The following is a 16,144-nucleotide window of genomic DNA, read 5'->3' as shown; positions in this document are numbered from 1 at the left end:
CACCCACTTGTAACTACGTCCCCCTGTGTACATTAGTGAACCTCTTTATTTCTTCCAAAGTGAAAGAGTGGTGAAAATGTCCACACCATAGGGATAAGTAGTTTGATGGGACAAAGAGGGTACTATCTAGGAGCACAGTCATGAACTTTTAGGGTCATGTCCCATCACCCACGATGGGTACCTGCACAGCTGCCCCTTCCCCAGATAACCATTCTTGACCCAGAGGTTCTGGTCCCTGAGCATCTGCAATGGCAGCACTGGGGGTTAATATTCTGTCCTCAGGTGACTGACAAGGGCCAGTAATGGATAGCTGAATAGACAGAAAGTTTACTGGAGAAATAAGAAAGCTTTGTGCACAGGTACTTTTGCATCTCTGGAATTGTTGGAACCTTTTAGAAACCATTACTGCAGCATGAGAACCTAAGGGGGAAAATCAGTGGCAAGATGAACATAAAGCAAGGTTTTTCTATCTGTCAGATTTGGGAAATAAATTAATGTGTATGTGTGTGTTATATGAGATTTCTAATAAAATTCAGCTACTCAATACACATAAACTATTACAGAGTTTGGATACTGTACCACTTTCATGAAGAGAACAGAACTTGGAAAGTTGGGTGTCTTCTTAAGGTTTTTGATCACCACTGATTCCACCCTTTCTCCTCCACACTCTACCACAAGACTGGGGGATGTGATAGAAGCCATCTGGTAGTTTTTCATATTTCTTAAGCCCCAAGCTAGAATCTGGGAAAAACAAGTTAAAAAGAACAGAAGGCAATCCTTTATAATAATACTATTCAAAAGGAAAAATTCTATCTTAATCACTGGTAAAATCTTTAAGATGGACTGAAGTAGATCTGCCTAAAACACCTGTGAACATTATCCTAGAAGGTCTGTAGGTCATGCAAAGAAAAGTGGTTTCACCTGTCCCTTGTACTTGAGCAGCTATAAAGCAGAGTGGCTGAGTGTAGTTTGGTGAATGCTAACAAGTTAGTTAACCTCTCTGTCTCCCCTATAGCCAGGATTGACAGTATTGTCAGTTGTAGGGTTACTCTGAGGATCAAGTGTAAATTTTCTAACACAGGGTCTGTCATGCAGGCATTCAAAAACAATAGCTGTTGTTGAAAGCTACCTATGTCAGACTTTGAGAACTCCTAGCAACACAGCCAAAGAAAAGAAATTTCAGGGTAACAGCTAAAGCCTTAGAGTAGGCCAGACCCTGTTCATCAAATGTCTGGTTAGCTCCACCAGCCTGCATCTGATCTGGTTGTTCAATACATCACCTTTGCCCATTAATTCTTTCCCACTCTCCACTGCTGATTCCTTCTGAAGCCACTCTGTGCACACACAAGCATTTTCCCTGGGCCATCTCCTCTTTCCAGTTCTCTAGACTGACTCCAAAAAACACCCCTCAGAAATCTGCTGCTGTCAGTTAATGAAATCTTTAGATTCTCACAGTGATGTTGGAATTTACTTCTATTTGTTGCTTCAACAAGTCTTCTCTTTCTATGAATATTTAAAAGTTTTGGAAAAGTTCTCTAGGAAGATAGCAAGAAAATATGCAGCAGGATGCCATTCTCTATGTGAAAGATTCCTGGTCTGTAGTCACATGCATCTGATTTGATCAAATAGCACATAAGAGAGCAGCATACCTCAATAGCAGTGAGCTGAACTACAGGCCTGATCCCCTGGGGGACCATGTATAGATGTGGAGCCCTTTGAGAGGGAAGAATGGGGAGGTTGGAGCCATCCTGTGAAACAAACATGGAATGTTCAGTCAAAGAGTACCTAGAATTATTGTTAAAAACTGAAAAAAGTATGTGAGTAAGAACACAGCAATGTACCTTGTCCCTCAGAATCAGCTCTGCAGTGACAAGGACATCCCCACAGGCCTTATCTCCATTCATGACTGGGTGCCAGAGAAGTTTAGGTGTAATGTCCATTTCTGAGTTTAGTTTCACCAAAGGAGAGCAAATGCTTCGTCCTAAAAATTCATCTTTGCCCTAGAGAAACAATCAATGCTCAAATTTCTGAATAATCATGCTTTCCAATCTCCATCATGCCCCAAATCACCTTAGAAATCCCAAATTGCCTACCACTTGGTCATTGTCGAAAAGTTCAATGATAACTTTGGGTGGGTTCTGTAGAACTGTTTGGGGTTCTCCATAGATTTCAATTTCATCAAATATAATCGTTTGGTCCCACGTGGGATTCAGGGTTGAGTGGATGATCTCAGTGGTTTTGCTTCGATGAAGGAAGGAGACATGAGCATAGGGATCTGTGAACAGAAAAAGAACAACAGTGGGGCCATCGCCAAGCGTAGCTCCAGGACCACTCATTTCCACCGCATGCTTTTCTTCTTGATACAATGATTGTGGACTCTCAATAACCCCTGGAAGTGCAGGTTGTCGTAGGGGCACATGGCACGGTAATGGCTCAGAAACACCTGAAGTGAGGCCCTGAGGTGTGCTGGGGATTATCTCTGTAGTGTGTCACCATCAAGGTTAATTGGGTACACAGTCTCTCTTACGATAACAGTGCAGGCTCTGTAGTCAGACACTCATGGAGTCAGCTCTCCCACCCTGGCTACATGACCTTCCTAAACTTTGTTTTCCTCCTCCATTCAATGAAAGTAATATCTGCTTCCTAGTGTCAAGAGGATGAAATGATATAAAGAATGTGAACTGCTTAGGAAAGAGCCCATCATCTATGGAATCCTTGTGAAATTCTAGTTATCATCCTAGTTTCTATGGTTGCTGGCAATCCATTTATTCAGCAAGGATTTATTGAGCACCATCTCAAGAGTAATAAATAAGAAAGGCTCAGATGCTCTTAGCATCTACAGTTTGTGATAGCATAAAACTTCATTTGCATGTATTGGAGAATGGAGTTAAAGCACTCTTACACACTGAGATGTAACCCATGTTCTCCTATGTGATAAATAATTACAACAAACCTTTTTGCAGTTGCCAGGGGGCTGATCTATCTCAGCAATATACTAATGTCATTCGGTAGCTCTTGTATATGCCAAAGAGGTGCTTAGTTTTTAGCACTGCAGAGAGCCAAAATATGAATGGAACTCTTTGATTTTGTCTGATGATAAATCTTATCTCTCAAACTGCAAGAAATATGCTTGGAGTTTATGCAACTTTAGTTAAGCATTTTGAAAACTTTCTTTGACTTCCAGTGATGGGGTGCCCCCTGGTGGAGAATATTTGAAAATGTGCTCTTTTTTTTTTGTCACCTTGAGAGCACTACAAAAAACAGAAAAGGATTTACCAATAAGCCCTAAGGCCCAGGATTAAAATACAGCCATGCATACAAATAGAAAGCAGAAATTGCTCTTGGTGATTTTGACTAATCACTCAGTAGTGTTTAAGAGTCATGTACCTTCTATATATCTACAGCACCCAGCAACAGTGCTTGGAGCACTTAGTAATTTTTTATTTAATGACTGAGCAATTTTCTTCAAGTACACCCAACTAGTTTCAATAGGAAAAGGGTTTTCAATGTTAGAAATCACAAAACAACAACAACAACAAAAACATATCCATTTGAAATAGAATCCAGCTAGTCTGTAAGTTAATAGCGTAATGGGAATTTTTTTTACCTGAAAAGCTGTCCTTGTCTAAAGCCATGAGGTTTCTGGCTTGATAGATATAGCAGCGCAGATGGTAGATGTAGACTCCTAAAAGAACAGGATGGAGATTACATACAAGAACTATAACACTGTAAACTGTTATTTTCTTCAATATTTAGAGACAATATATTATTCATATAAATGGGTCACTTGGATCTACTTTCCATGGAAGAGAACACAAAGAATACTGACGTTGTGTCCTCCCATAGTAGTTCTGCTTCCTGCAAAATAAAACTTACAGTAGTCGTTTTGATTCCCATAGTTTCAGTTATCTATAGTAAATCACAGCCTGAAAATACTACATGGAAAGTTCCAGAAATAAACAATCCATAAGTTTTAAATTTCATGTCCTTCTAAGTAGTGTGATATCTCAAACTAGCCTGTTCCACCCCACCTGGGATGTGAAGCACCTTATTGTGCAGTGTATCCATGCTGTATATGCTACCTGCTCATTAGTCACTTAGTAGCTTTCTTAGTTATCAGACTGGTCGATGTGGTATGATGTGCACAGCTTACGTGAAATAGCCCTTACTTTATTTAATAATGTCCCCAAAGTGATACTAGCAATTTGATTTCAGCACAATTTTTATAATTGTTTTATGTTATTTTTGGTTACTGTTATTAGCCTGTTACTATGCCTAATTTATAGATTATACTTTATCATAGCTATAAATGTGTAAGAAAAATAATAGCATATATGTAAGGCTTGCAATTTCATATATCCAACTAGGGGTCTTGGAATGGATACTCCATGGATAAAGGGGGGCTACTGCAGTTTTAAAAAATGCTATATGCAAAGTGTGGTGGTGGATACCTGCAATCCCAGCACTCAGGAAGCTGAGGCAGGAGGTTTGAAAGTTTGAGGTCAGTCTGGGCTACATAGTAAGACCCTGTCTCAAAATAAATATTTTTTGAAAGCTCAATGCAAGTATATCAGTCAGGAGAACATTAGCGCTACTGTAAAGTACCTGAATTTAGGGTGTTCCTTGTCAGCACAGGTCTTTAAAATGAGAACTGGGTCTCTAGCAACTATATAACAGGGCTATCTGTACTACTTTGGTACCAGATTTGAGATACAGTTATCTGCTAAAAGTTTCTTTGGTACTTAAAATCTTCACACTCCTCTTTATTATTATATTAACTCAAGGCACATACCTTTTTCACACACACAAACTTTGAGAGAATATCAGAGCACTGTGAATGAACATATAGATTCCAGGACCCTGACTGCTGGAATTCAAGTCTTGTCTCTAGTACTCATAAACTGGAAGAGCTTGGGTAAGTTATTTAATTTTCCAGTACCTGGTCCCTTTATTTGTAAAGTGGGAATAATAGCAGCACCTACCTTGCAGGGATGTTATGAGGCTTAAACAAGTTACTTTTATGTATGGTTCCTAGCACATATCTAGACTGATGTAAGCGTTTTCTATTGTATCATGAATAGGTCTGACTCATTCCAAAATTCCTCAATTTTATTATTGAAATCAACCTTTATTTATAAATTTTATTTATTTTTTGGGGCATGGTCCTAGGAATTGAACCCAAGATCACGTGCATGCTAGGCAAGCACTCCAGAATTAAGCCACATCTCCAGTCTTGAAATCATTTATTTAAACTTTGAGCCTTTTTCTCATAATTAAAATAATAATAATTTGGGGGCCTTATTAGATAGAAGAAATACACTAGGTTAAAATCAGTTATTTAACCACCCTTACCTTCAATTATGATGTAGTTTTAAAAACTATGTTAAAAAAAATCCTCTTCATCAAGTAAAGAAATTGCAAGTCATGTTCAGATGAAGAGATTTTTTAAAAATCATATTTGGTAATTTGAAGTTTCCTTGAGATAAAAGTTATAGAAACAAAATTCACAGACACATTAAAACTTACTGTCAAAATTGCAAGAAACAATAGGAGTGTTTGCTCCAAACACAGTGGTGGCCGTATGCTTTTGTTTTTCCACGCACTTCTCATCTCCATCCTCAGTGGTGTCTGCACCCTGAAGTAGGAGGTAGAAAAGTCAATTAACACAGCCAAAAAAACAAACAAGCAAGCAAACAGACAAGAGGAAAGAACCACCAACAAATAGAATGGTGACTTTAAAGAGATTTTATCATCTAACCACCCCACTTTTCAAGATGAGTAAGGCCAAGTGACTCAAAGTCCCTTAACTGAAAAGCAGTAGGACAGGGTGTCAAAGCCAATCCTTTTGCCTCAGGTCCAGGTTTAACCAAACCCTGCTGCTGAAAGAAAGGGAAAATGTAGAGGATAAATCAGAGGAGTAAAAGGATGGCAGGAGGAAGAGAAAGAGCAGAAGGATACAGTGGGGTCGGAGTGCAGAAGTACAAAAGCAGGCTGTGTTTGGAAATGGTTCTTGGCCACCATGTTGTTTTAAATCACCCACTGCCATTTTCCATTCATTCCTTCCACCTGACTGCTTATTTCCTCTGTGCTTCCATTTGAATTGTTCTTTCATTTTGTGAGCCATCCTTCTGTTTTCCTCCCCTCACAGCTGCGTATTTAGCTTTTTTTGGTTTGTTGAACAGTTGTAATTTCCAAGGCATGATCCAAGGAACCTGTGCCTGGGATATTGATAGATGTTACCTGAACTGAGAGTTCTGGAAAAGATATACTTGGAAAATGCTAGGGGAAACAGGTGTGTCTGCAGTAGTGTTTCTTAGAGGCTTTCATATGTTAATCATCTATTTATTCTACAAGAATTATTGAACTCCTAGGATATGACTTTCCCTCAAGCAGTTTGCAGACTTATGTCACGGGAATTACAGGAATCATTATGGAGTTGGTGATGTTGTGGCCAACACTCATGCATTTTCTCTATACCAATATTATTTGTATTTTGGCTTCTGATTACTCACAAGGGCACCTTCAAGTTTAAAGATGGCAGCTGCGCCATGTGTTTCAGAAGGAGCCATTTTTCTCCTCCAGCGTCTTCGGCGAAAGGTATCCGAACTACGCTGTTTCCAGTGAAATTTCCAACCAATTAAAGAGGCATACTCCCAGCCTTCCCGGTCTTCAAGTTCTTCCATGGCCTAAAATAGAAATAAAACTTTTAATGATAATAATATTCTTTATATTGATAAATCAAATTATTTGGTCAATTAACAAATATGGAATAATAAAAATCTAACGTGCTAAGTAAGTGTTACACCAGGAGCTAGGGATATGGCAAAGAACAAAACAGTTAGGATGTCTGCCTTGGCAAAGCTGATGGACTGTGGGAGTCCAGAGAGCTAGCCAGGCAATAACAGTGCACATGGTGGATATGCCTCAGGAGGGGCCTCTCACTCAGACACAGGAGTAGGGTGAAGCAAATGGATTCTTTTCCAATTGCTTTCTGGTGTTTCAACTCATCAGTTCATAAGAACACTGCTATTGTGATAGTTTGGAAAACACTGTTATCTCCATTTTATATATGAAGGGAAAAAAATGAGGCCTCAGGGCCTCATTTAGGGCAAATGTCTTGCCTAAGCTAATAGCTGCCATAACTAATAATTAAATAATAGCTCAGAGTCTATTACTTTCATAATAACTAATAAGTATAGTACTTTTCTACTCAAACATTATTTATATATAAATGATCTCATTTTTTTCAATGTTTTGTTCTATTCCTTCAACAAACGTGTGCCTACTAAGTGAAAGAGTTCATGTTAAAGTTTGAGGAAGTAACAAAGAAAAAAAAAGATGGGATTTTTGCCTCCATGTAGCAGCTGAAATTTTATTTAAATTTCTTTCAACGTTAGTAAGATTTAATAAATGTAAAGTAATACTGAATTATTATTGTAGTGTCTATTTTTTGCTTTTCACGTCCAATAAACATAAAATCCATATGGCAGTGACGTATTTCATGTAGCCAAAAATGAGGCAGGTTAGGGAAAAGGATCAAAGCCTCAGGAGATAGAAATGGGCCGGTCCTGGGTCTTCTGACTGTGGCCCATTACTTTGTGCTGGTGCTCTCGTGTGGTAGGAGAGAGTCAAGTACCTCTAGAAACTTCTCATCCCATTGGCATGGGTGATCCAATAGCTAAAACTCATTCATTCACCAGCTCCTTCATTCTACTACAGAATTGGGAACACTTCCTGAGCTAGCAAAGAAGATAGAAGATGACTATGGCTCCATTTTTGCTCCCAGGAAGCTCACCCCTGAATAAAACAGTAAACTTTACAGCACCTACTAGAGTTAGGCCTTTTGAGCAATGGAAAGATTTCCTGTTTAGAATTAGTCTAAGCTGGGTGCAGTGGCTCAAGCCTGTAATCCTAGCTATGGCAGGAAGCATAAAATAGGAAAGATCACAACCCAGGTCAACCTGGGCATAAATATCTAAAAAATAACCAATACAAATAGGGCTGGTGGAGTGCCTCACATGGTAGAGTGCCTGTCTAGCAAGTGTGAGGCCCTGAGTTCAAATTCCATACCACTAAAAAAAGAAAAAAGAAGAATTAGTCTAACCTGGGTTCAAACATCAGCTCTGTTACATACTAGACACCTGGCCTAGAGCAAGTCTACTTCACCTCTGTGAACATTATCTGTAAAATGGGCATGAAATCCAGGGCCTGAAGATTGTAGATGTTAGATATCCTGTACCCAGCACTGTGGAAAGCACATAAGACATGCCACTTGTTTTGTTTTTTTTTCTCGGAATGTTATGATTCCACTTATTTTATTATTCCACTTAAAGCCTTACAACAGCCTAATGAGATGATTCCCATTCTGCAGATGAGAAAGAAAATAGTTAGAATGTGAATCCTCTGCATCTTGTTCCAAGTCCTCAGCTATTGTCAGTATTCTATTATTCTGCCAGCATAATTCCAGTATCATTTCACTGCCTCTTGAACAGCTGTCACCATTTAGCCTGCCTTAGGATCTGGAGCGCTTGTTAAAGCGCTTGTTACAACACAGATTGCTGGGTCCACCCCAGAGTTTCTCAGTCAGTAGGATGGGGTGATGCATTTCTAACAAACTCTCAGAGGATGGTGATGTGGCTGGTAGGGTGGGTGTACTTTCAGAGCCCTTGATTTGCAAACAGTTCTGTAGTAATAGCCTCCTTCACTGGAACTCTGTGGTCTGGAAGGAAGAGTCCTCCAGTCCAGCTCCCATCTGCCACTCCTCTTACCCTGGCAGTACTTGACGCTGTTTGTGTTAAATCTTTCTTGCGTTTTCGGATGAGTCTTCGCCGTCTATGAGTGTGGTACATTTTCTCTGCAGCAACCCAGGATTTGGGCTTATTATCAGGAGGGATGGTAATTCCATACTCCCAGCCTGGAACAGAGGTTGTGAACTGTTACCCAAAACAGATGAGTTTCCAGAAGACATCCAGGGCCTCTCTCCACCCCCAGGTACAGAGGTTGGTCATTCCTAATCTGAAAATCTGAAATCCAAAATGCTGAAATGTTTTGAATGCTATGATACTACAAATGGAAAATTCCACATCTGACCTTACATGGTGGGTCAGAGTCAAAATGCAGGTGCACTAAAAATATTGCATAAAATTATCTTCAGGGGCTGGGATGTAGCTCGGTGGTACAGCGCTTGCCTAGCATGCACGAGGCCCTGGGTTCGATCCCAGCACCAAAAAAGAAAAGACAAAAAAAAAATTATCTTCAGGTTATGCACATAAGGCATATATGAAATATAAATGAATTTTGTGGTTAGACTTGAGTCCCGTCCTTAAGATATGTGTATGCAAATATTCCAAAATCTGAAAAAAATCCTACATTCTTACATTTTGGGTAAGGGATGCTTAACCTGCATGCTCCTTTCACTTTCCTGAAAGGGATACAGCCCCATTTTTGTGGCCATGGGGGTTTCCTCCTCTTATGCCTCCAGTTGCTCATGGTAATCGAGTACATCTCAAGAGGCAGAAGGGGTAGTGGGGAAGGGTGTGGGCCGTGTAGTCACAGACCTGGATTCAAACCCCAGCACCCACATATGTTAGCTGTTTACTAAGTAAGCTTCCTGCAAATTGGTAAACCTGACGATGGCCAATTCACCCATTTAAAAAAATACTCCTTTCAGAGATATTATAAGACAATCAAAATGATGTGTGCAAAGCACCAGGCCATGCTTACATAGTCATTGCTCAGTCAATGCTCTCATTATAAGACCTGGCCTGCACATCAAGATCAGGACAGAATTTACCATCTATTTGAAATCTTCCAAATCAGTGTCAGTCCTTTCTGTGCACCTTCTTTCCCTTCTTATAAGAATAGTCAGATTTTCACTTCTGAAAATTCTAAATGTTATAGTTCATTTAACTTTAGATTCATCGAAATGGATTTCAGTTCATAAAAACACTATTCTTAACAGAAGTTATGTCAACAGTCTATATTATCGCTGAATGGAATGACTTCTAAGGCATTTTATGGTTCTCTTTTCTGAGCTGGGGGGCCCCACGTGTGATGGTCCCAGGGAGATAACGGGGAGTGGTTAGGACAGAGAAAATCCAAACTCCAGCCCTCTCCTGAATCTCATTGTGGATCTCCACGCATCTCATGCTGTCCCCGTGTCTCTACTCTTAATAATCCCTCACCCAGAACCTGTCCAAGTATTTGCTTGTACATCAGATTCTAATATAAATAATGTCGGCAGCACAACATGACCTAGTTGTCATAGACCAACAGACACAGGTCACTTCCTCCCAAGAAAACTTTACTCTGATTAACCAATGTCCTGCTGCAGAGCCTGTAGACAGGCAAATAGACGTAAAGTATTACCTCTCTCATCCACTGCTCGATTTATGTCATATGCCCAAGCATCATCCTCCCATTCCCAACCTGGAGGACAGGTCAACTCGCTGGGCGATGCTGCCTTATCGCCATTCTTTAAAAAAGTAAAGAAAAAGAGAGAGGGAAGCCATGGTGTTACTAAGACGTAAGTAAGAAGTTTCCTCGTACTTAACGATGATATCCAAATACTTATGTGGATACCATCTCAGAGCTGCATTTTACTCAGAAAAACATTTAATCTTTAAGCACACAGCACTACATAAAAATTAACTGTTTTAAATACTCTCTGTTTTTACCACTTAGAAATAATATTAGGTTGAACCATGTGAAATTGCTGGTTTTGTACGCCAAAATGGTTGAATATTAGCAATTGCATATGATTTCACCTAATACCGTGAAATGCTGCCTCTTCTCTTTATGAGAGGTTTTACAGGAAAGAACCCATCAGAGAACGGGTCAAACGTTAAAGACACATGTCTTCAAGTACAGGGAAATACTGGAGGTTCATGAAGCCGAGCATAGGAGGTTGGGCAAAGTTTATATAAAATAATGACCTAAGTTTACATAAAAACTTATAGTTACATGAAAAGAAAGTTCATAAGTAAAAGAAATAAAGGCAGCCCACAAGCTTTGGAAAAACACTCAACCTCACTTTAAATTAAGAAAGTAGATATTAAATAATAACAGGATATTACTCATTCGTGTATTGGCCAAAAAGATACACTGATGGTGTTAGGCAAACAGTCTTCTTCTATTCTTTTTTTCTATTAATAGAAGCATATATAATCTCCCCCAAAAAACAATTTGTCAACATTTAACAAATTTTTTTATGTATTTAAATTTTGACCAAGCAAATCTAAGGCTCTTTTCTACAGATAACTTTCATGAGTGAATAAAAATGCTGTATAAGGATATCCACTGTCACAGTGTTTATTGAAAGAAAACAAAACAAAACAAAAATCAGGGCTGGGAATATAGCTCAGTGGTCCAGTGCTTGCCTAGCATGCACAAGGCCCTGGGTTAAATCCCCAACACCACAAAGTCAGACCAAAATAATCATTTCCTCTACTCAAGAGGCAGAGATAGGAGGATTGTGGTCCACGGCCAGCTTGGGGAAAAGTTATTGAGACCCTACCTCAAAAACAAGCCAGGCATGGTAGTTCACATCTGCGATCCCAGCTACTCAGTTGGTGGAGGCAGGAGGATCACAGTCTGAGACCAGCCAGGGAAAAAGCAGGGCAGGTAAAAGCAAAAGAGCTGGAGGCATGACTGAACTGGTAGAATACTTGCCTAGCAAGTGCCAGGCCCTGAGTTCAAACCCTAGTACTGCCAAAAAACAAACAAGCAAACAAAGACCCCCACTAAACCCTAAATGCCCATAAGAAGATCAGTTAAATAAGTTATAGTAGGTGCCTAGAGTAAAACCCTCCACAGCTATTTTTTAAAAGCTCATAGATTTGTGAGTACTGATATCAAAAGGTGTCTAAGCTATATTATTATGTGAAAAATACAAGTTGTAGAGCTGTGTGTATGGCACAATTCCTTCCATTTAGGTGAGGAAAAAAGTCATGCACTGTGTGTGAATGGAGAACTGCTGCTGCTGGTAACATTTGGAGAGTGAGAAATGAGCCAAGAAGAAGAGTAACTTTTCATTTCCTTTTGTGCTATTAGAATTTTCAAAAAGACATGAGCATTTCATTTGTTATGAAAAAGACTAGTTAAATAATAAATACATATTTATGTATATATTATGTATATAATAAATAATACATACTTATTATTTAAAGTTTGCATGACCCAAACATTACCATATAGCACTACCTAGTTACAAGGCCCTCTTTCTTTTGTCTGGAGTTAAGATGGTGCACTCGCGTGGACTACATTGTGAATAGAAGACTTTGAAAGCAGAAGCTGTAGTAGAAGAAGGGTGAAGTCACCCTGATGGGGTGAGTTCCCAGTAGATCAAGAGTCCCACAGAGGAGCCAGGTGCTTCCTCTGGAGAGCCCAGCTCACCGCATCTGTGTAGGTGTCCTCGGCTGGCTTCCACTCGCCCCCAGGGTAGCGACTCTCATTCTGGTAGACTTCATCCGTGAACTCCGTGTGACCTGCATCCGCCTCAGTCAGCAAGCTGTGGTCGACCAAGGGCTCGTGTTACCGAGGAGAAATGGTAACCAGCAACCCCAGCTATTTTGAATGGTGGGGAGGCATCTGTACCCTAGGAATGGTACCAGCTCCTCGCTTGACCGCTCTGGGTCCTCCACTCCAAACCCCTCTGTGTACTAACAGCCTTTGACATTCCTTTGGAGAAAGGGCCTGCTGGACCAGTGAGGCCTAAATTATAGAGAACTCAAATTGGCAAGGTTGCTCCTTCCCAGGGAGTAGGGTGGGGCCGGGGAAAACAGTGTTGTGGGCAGCTCCTCAGGGCCTACAGAGAGCGCCTCCCTTGTCTCTGCTTCAGTTTGGGGTTGTTAACTTTTTCTCAGAGAAACTCTTGGCTAACAGTTCAAAGAACAAGGAAGCATCCCCCACATTCCTCCTATTAAAAAAAAAATGGAGTGAAGACAGTTTTGTGAAGCTGTGTGGAAATGTGTGCTCATGGCTTGCTTGGTGTATGCAATACAAACCAGAGGGAGGAGTTTAAGTGTTCTGGAAAGTTCCTAAGTAGACAGCCAAACCTGGTCATTTAAGACTCCAAACTCCATTTGGGCACTTGAGAAATCCATACTGACTCTGCCTTGCCAATTTTCCTCTTAGATTTGGAACTATTTTGAAAATCCACAGAGGGAAAATACAGAGGCTCCAACTTTGACATAAGTCTTCTGCCAGGTACCCACTCAGATAAGGGTTCTATTTCCTTTTCCATCTCTGCATTTCCCTTGCAGTATTCACTCCTAGATTCAAGCACTGGAAAGGTATCAAAAATAAATACTCCCAACCATTTGTATAAAAGGAGTGCATCCATCACTTCTCTGGGTCCCAGGGAGGAAGAAAAGCCTGGTGGCACCGCTAGGACTCGATGCAGCCCTGATACACTCTGACCTTTTGCTTTTCCAATTATGATTCCCTCTGCCTTTTCCTGTCCTCACATCCTTCTTCCTCCCCAACTCCAATCCCACCTTCCTTCTCTCCAATCCTCCCAACTCCATCTAGAGCAAGCTGTCCTGGATCAAAAGGAATGATGTACAAGCATTGGTTCTTTACAGACTGGCCGCTCCCTTCCCTCCCTCCTTAATGCCTGTGCAGTGAACACCAGAGAGGCCAACCTCTAGGTGGAGGTCTTAAAGTCCAGCTTCCCAAGCTTGGTTCTTCCAAACCCAAGTGTGCCATCAGGGGGTGGCGAGAAGAGAGGGCTCTGGTTCTAGTGCTGTTGGTAACATTTTGAAACAAGGTGGTGGGGGTGGGGGTGACACACTTGCCCCCTTCTACTGTTTCTTTTCTTTTTTTCTTTTAGGGTACTGGGGATCAAGTCCATGCTGGATAAGTGCTATACCACCAAGCTCCATCCCTAGCCCCCCCGCTAGACTTAGGTGCCAGCCCCAGCTGTATCACTTGCAGACTCTGTGCCTGAGGACAAGTTACTTCAGTTTCCTCACTTTCAAGTGGAGATGATGCTATTGTGTTGGGAGGTTATTCTCCCAGGGTCTCACATTTCTGCACATTGAGGCACGTGACTGCCTTTGTGACAGACTCTCCTTTAAAGGATGTCTATATGGGGCAGTCTTGTCTCTCCCCAGGGCAAAGGCCCAGCAGGCTCAGTGCCCATTAGAACAGATTTGGATTCCCTTAGCTCAGGGTTCCTCTCCTGCAATGCAATCTACTTGCAAGTGTCATCTGTCCCTCTTCATGGTACCCTAGGGAAGTGGAGAAGTAGAGCAAGTGCTGACCGTCTACTGCTGCTGTCACTTTGAGCAATAAAGTCCTTTGTCTCTACATAAGGAGTCATGTGTCTCCTGCCAGCATCCATGAACCTGTGGCAGGTCACCTTGTTGTGCAAATAAGGTAAAATCTCCGATGTAAATAATATACAATGTAAGTCTAATTGGAATTGTCACAACGAATTCCCCCCTGTATAATGAATAGTTCCTAATAAAATTTATTTAAAAAGTCAAGAAAAAATTAAGGTAAAATCTCAGTCACTTTATAATTTTCACCACTACCTCTCGGGTAGGGCTGTTATTAGGATTAAAAAAGCACACACCTTGGCACATTCATACATAATAAATTCCCCCTAATTATCTGGTCTTGCTTTTTATGCTTTTCTGTTTTAGGGACACTGATGACATCTTTTAAGTTTCTTTAAAGTTCTATAAACTTATACCTGCTCAGTGGGTGTTATATGACAATCAAAATGACAATGGAGACAATGCACTTAACAATTTTGGAGCAAAGTGCCATCCTTTCTGTCTCTCAGAACATGAAAAACTTACCTTCTTTCAGGGTCAACTATCCAGTCTCCTTCCCATTCCCAGCCTTTTGGAGGCAAAAAGAACTCCCTCTTGAGCTTTATTTTCCCTGTGACATCAGAAAACTTATGACGTCCCACTAACCCAGAGGTGCCCCATTTTCCAAACATGAGAGCTTGATTTTCATACTGTTAAAAGAAATAAAATTGGAGAAAAACCATCAGATAGCAAAGAAAGCAAGCCAGCCCATACATTTTCAAGTTCATTCAGGACTTAGGCTAGACAGTCACAGAAAGAGAGAAAGCTTTATGCTCAGAAGGTATTGACCTAACTTGGGCTATTACTGATTATGTAACTTCAAGTATGTCATTTGTCTTTTGTTTTTGTTTTTTGAGACAGGGTCTTGCTAAGTGGGTTCTAGGCTAGAACCTCCTGTGTAACCCAGGCTGGTCTCAAACTTGCCATCCCCCTGCCTCAGCCTTCAGATTACAAATGTGCACCGGTCATTCATCGTTCTGAGACTCAGTATTTTCATCTGTAACTGGGGATAATAGTCCGGAGCTGGGTGATTGTTGCTCAGTGCTCCAGGCTTAGTCCCAGTCATAGAGCTGGAAGCCAAGAAATCCTGAGGTCTCCACTCCACATTGCCCAGGTGACTGTACAACACCTTCTACTTAGGGCCTCCCCAGTACACCTTCCACTTATCTCCAATAGCACTTCTAAGCCTGAACTGGAAGGACTTGTGTGTCTCTTGTGCATTCTAGTGTTTCATATAGTGGTCCATAGAGACCCCATATCCACCCACATTGGAATCACCTCTGGTGCTACTCCTATAGAATCAGAGTCTCCAGGACGGCCCTAGGAGTCTGTAAGTTTAACAAGAGGCCCAGTTTTGCAAGCATTGCAATAGATTGTGAGATCCTTGAGGAAAAGGCTTGGCTTCTTTATTATCTTCAAAAACCTGGCTCAGATAAGGGCAAAATAGTTTCTGCCGGGTATTGAGGGGGTGGGGGGTGGTGGTAAGGGAGGGGGTGGGGGGAAGGGGGAGAAATGACCCAAACATTGTATGCACATATGAAAAAAAAAAAGATATATGCACTGACCTTTCCACATAATCAGTTTTGAATAAAGAAGTGGACATTTAGAAAAAAAACACCTGGCTCAGTGCCATAAAGCCACTACTTCTTATAGTGTGGAGTGTGTTAAGATTCCACCTCACTCCTGTTAGAATAACTATCTTCAAGAACACAAACAAAAACAAATGTTGTGAGGGTATGGGGGAAAAGGAACCCTAAAACACTTTGTGGGAATGTAAATTAATATAACAACTATGGAAAACAATATGGAGATGCCTCAAAAAA

The 16,144-nt window shown here is 40.8% G+C and overlaps 1 protein-coding gene across 3 annotated transcripts in view; it reads right to left on the bottom strand.

Moving 5' to 3' along the window:
- Positions 1-16,144, bottom strand: part of Myof (myoferlin) — a 138,898-nt gene that overhangs the window by 34,195 nt on the left and 88,559 nt on the right. For all 3 annotated transcript variants that reach the window (XM_020159709.2, XM_020159710.2, XM_074078753.1), the window contains 11 exons: positions 14,808-14,971; positions 12,394-12,508; positions 10,369-10,474; positions 8,769-8,914; positions 6,513-6,686; positions 5,527-5,635; positions 3,608-3,685; positions 2,094-2,275; positions 1,842-2,000; positions 1,650-1,748; positions 580-741 (listed from right to left, as the gene is read on the bottom strand). In XM_020159709.2, the coding sequence (XP_020015298.1) occupies positions 580-741; positions 1,650-1,748; positions 1,842-2,000; positions 2,094-2,275; positions 3,608-3,685; positions 5,527-5,635; positions 6,513-6,686; positions 8,769-8,914; positions 10,369-10,474; positions 12,394-12,508; positions 14,808-14,971 (1,494 nt within the window). The remainder of the gene's footprint in view (positions 1-579; positions 742-1,649; positions 1,749-1,841; positions 2,001-2,093; positions 2,276-3,607; positions 3,686-5,526; positions 5,636-6,512; positions 6,687-8,768; positions 8,915-10,368; positions 10,475-12,393; positions 12,509-14,807; positions 14,972-16,144) is intronic.

Source organism: Castor canadensis, chromosome 7, assembly GCF_047511655.1.
Source record: "Castor canadensis chromosome 7, mCasCan1.hap1v2, whole genome shotgun sequence".
NCBI lineage: Eukaryota > Metazoa > Chordata > Mammalia > Rodentia > Castoridae > Castor > Castor canadensis.
Note: the sequence above shows the minus strand (reverse complement) of the source record. Positions and strands in the feature narration are given on the sequence as shown.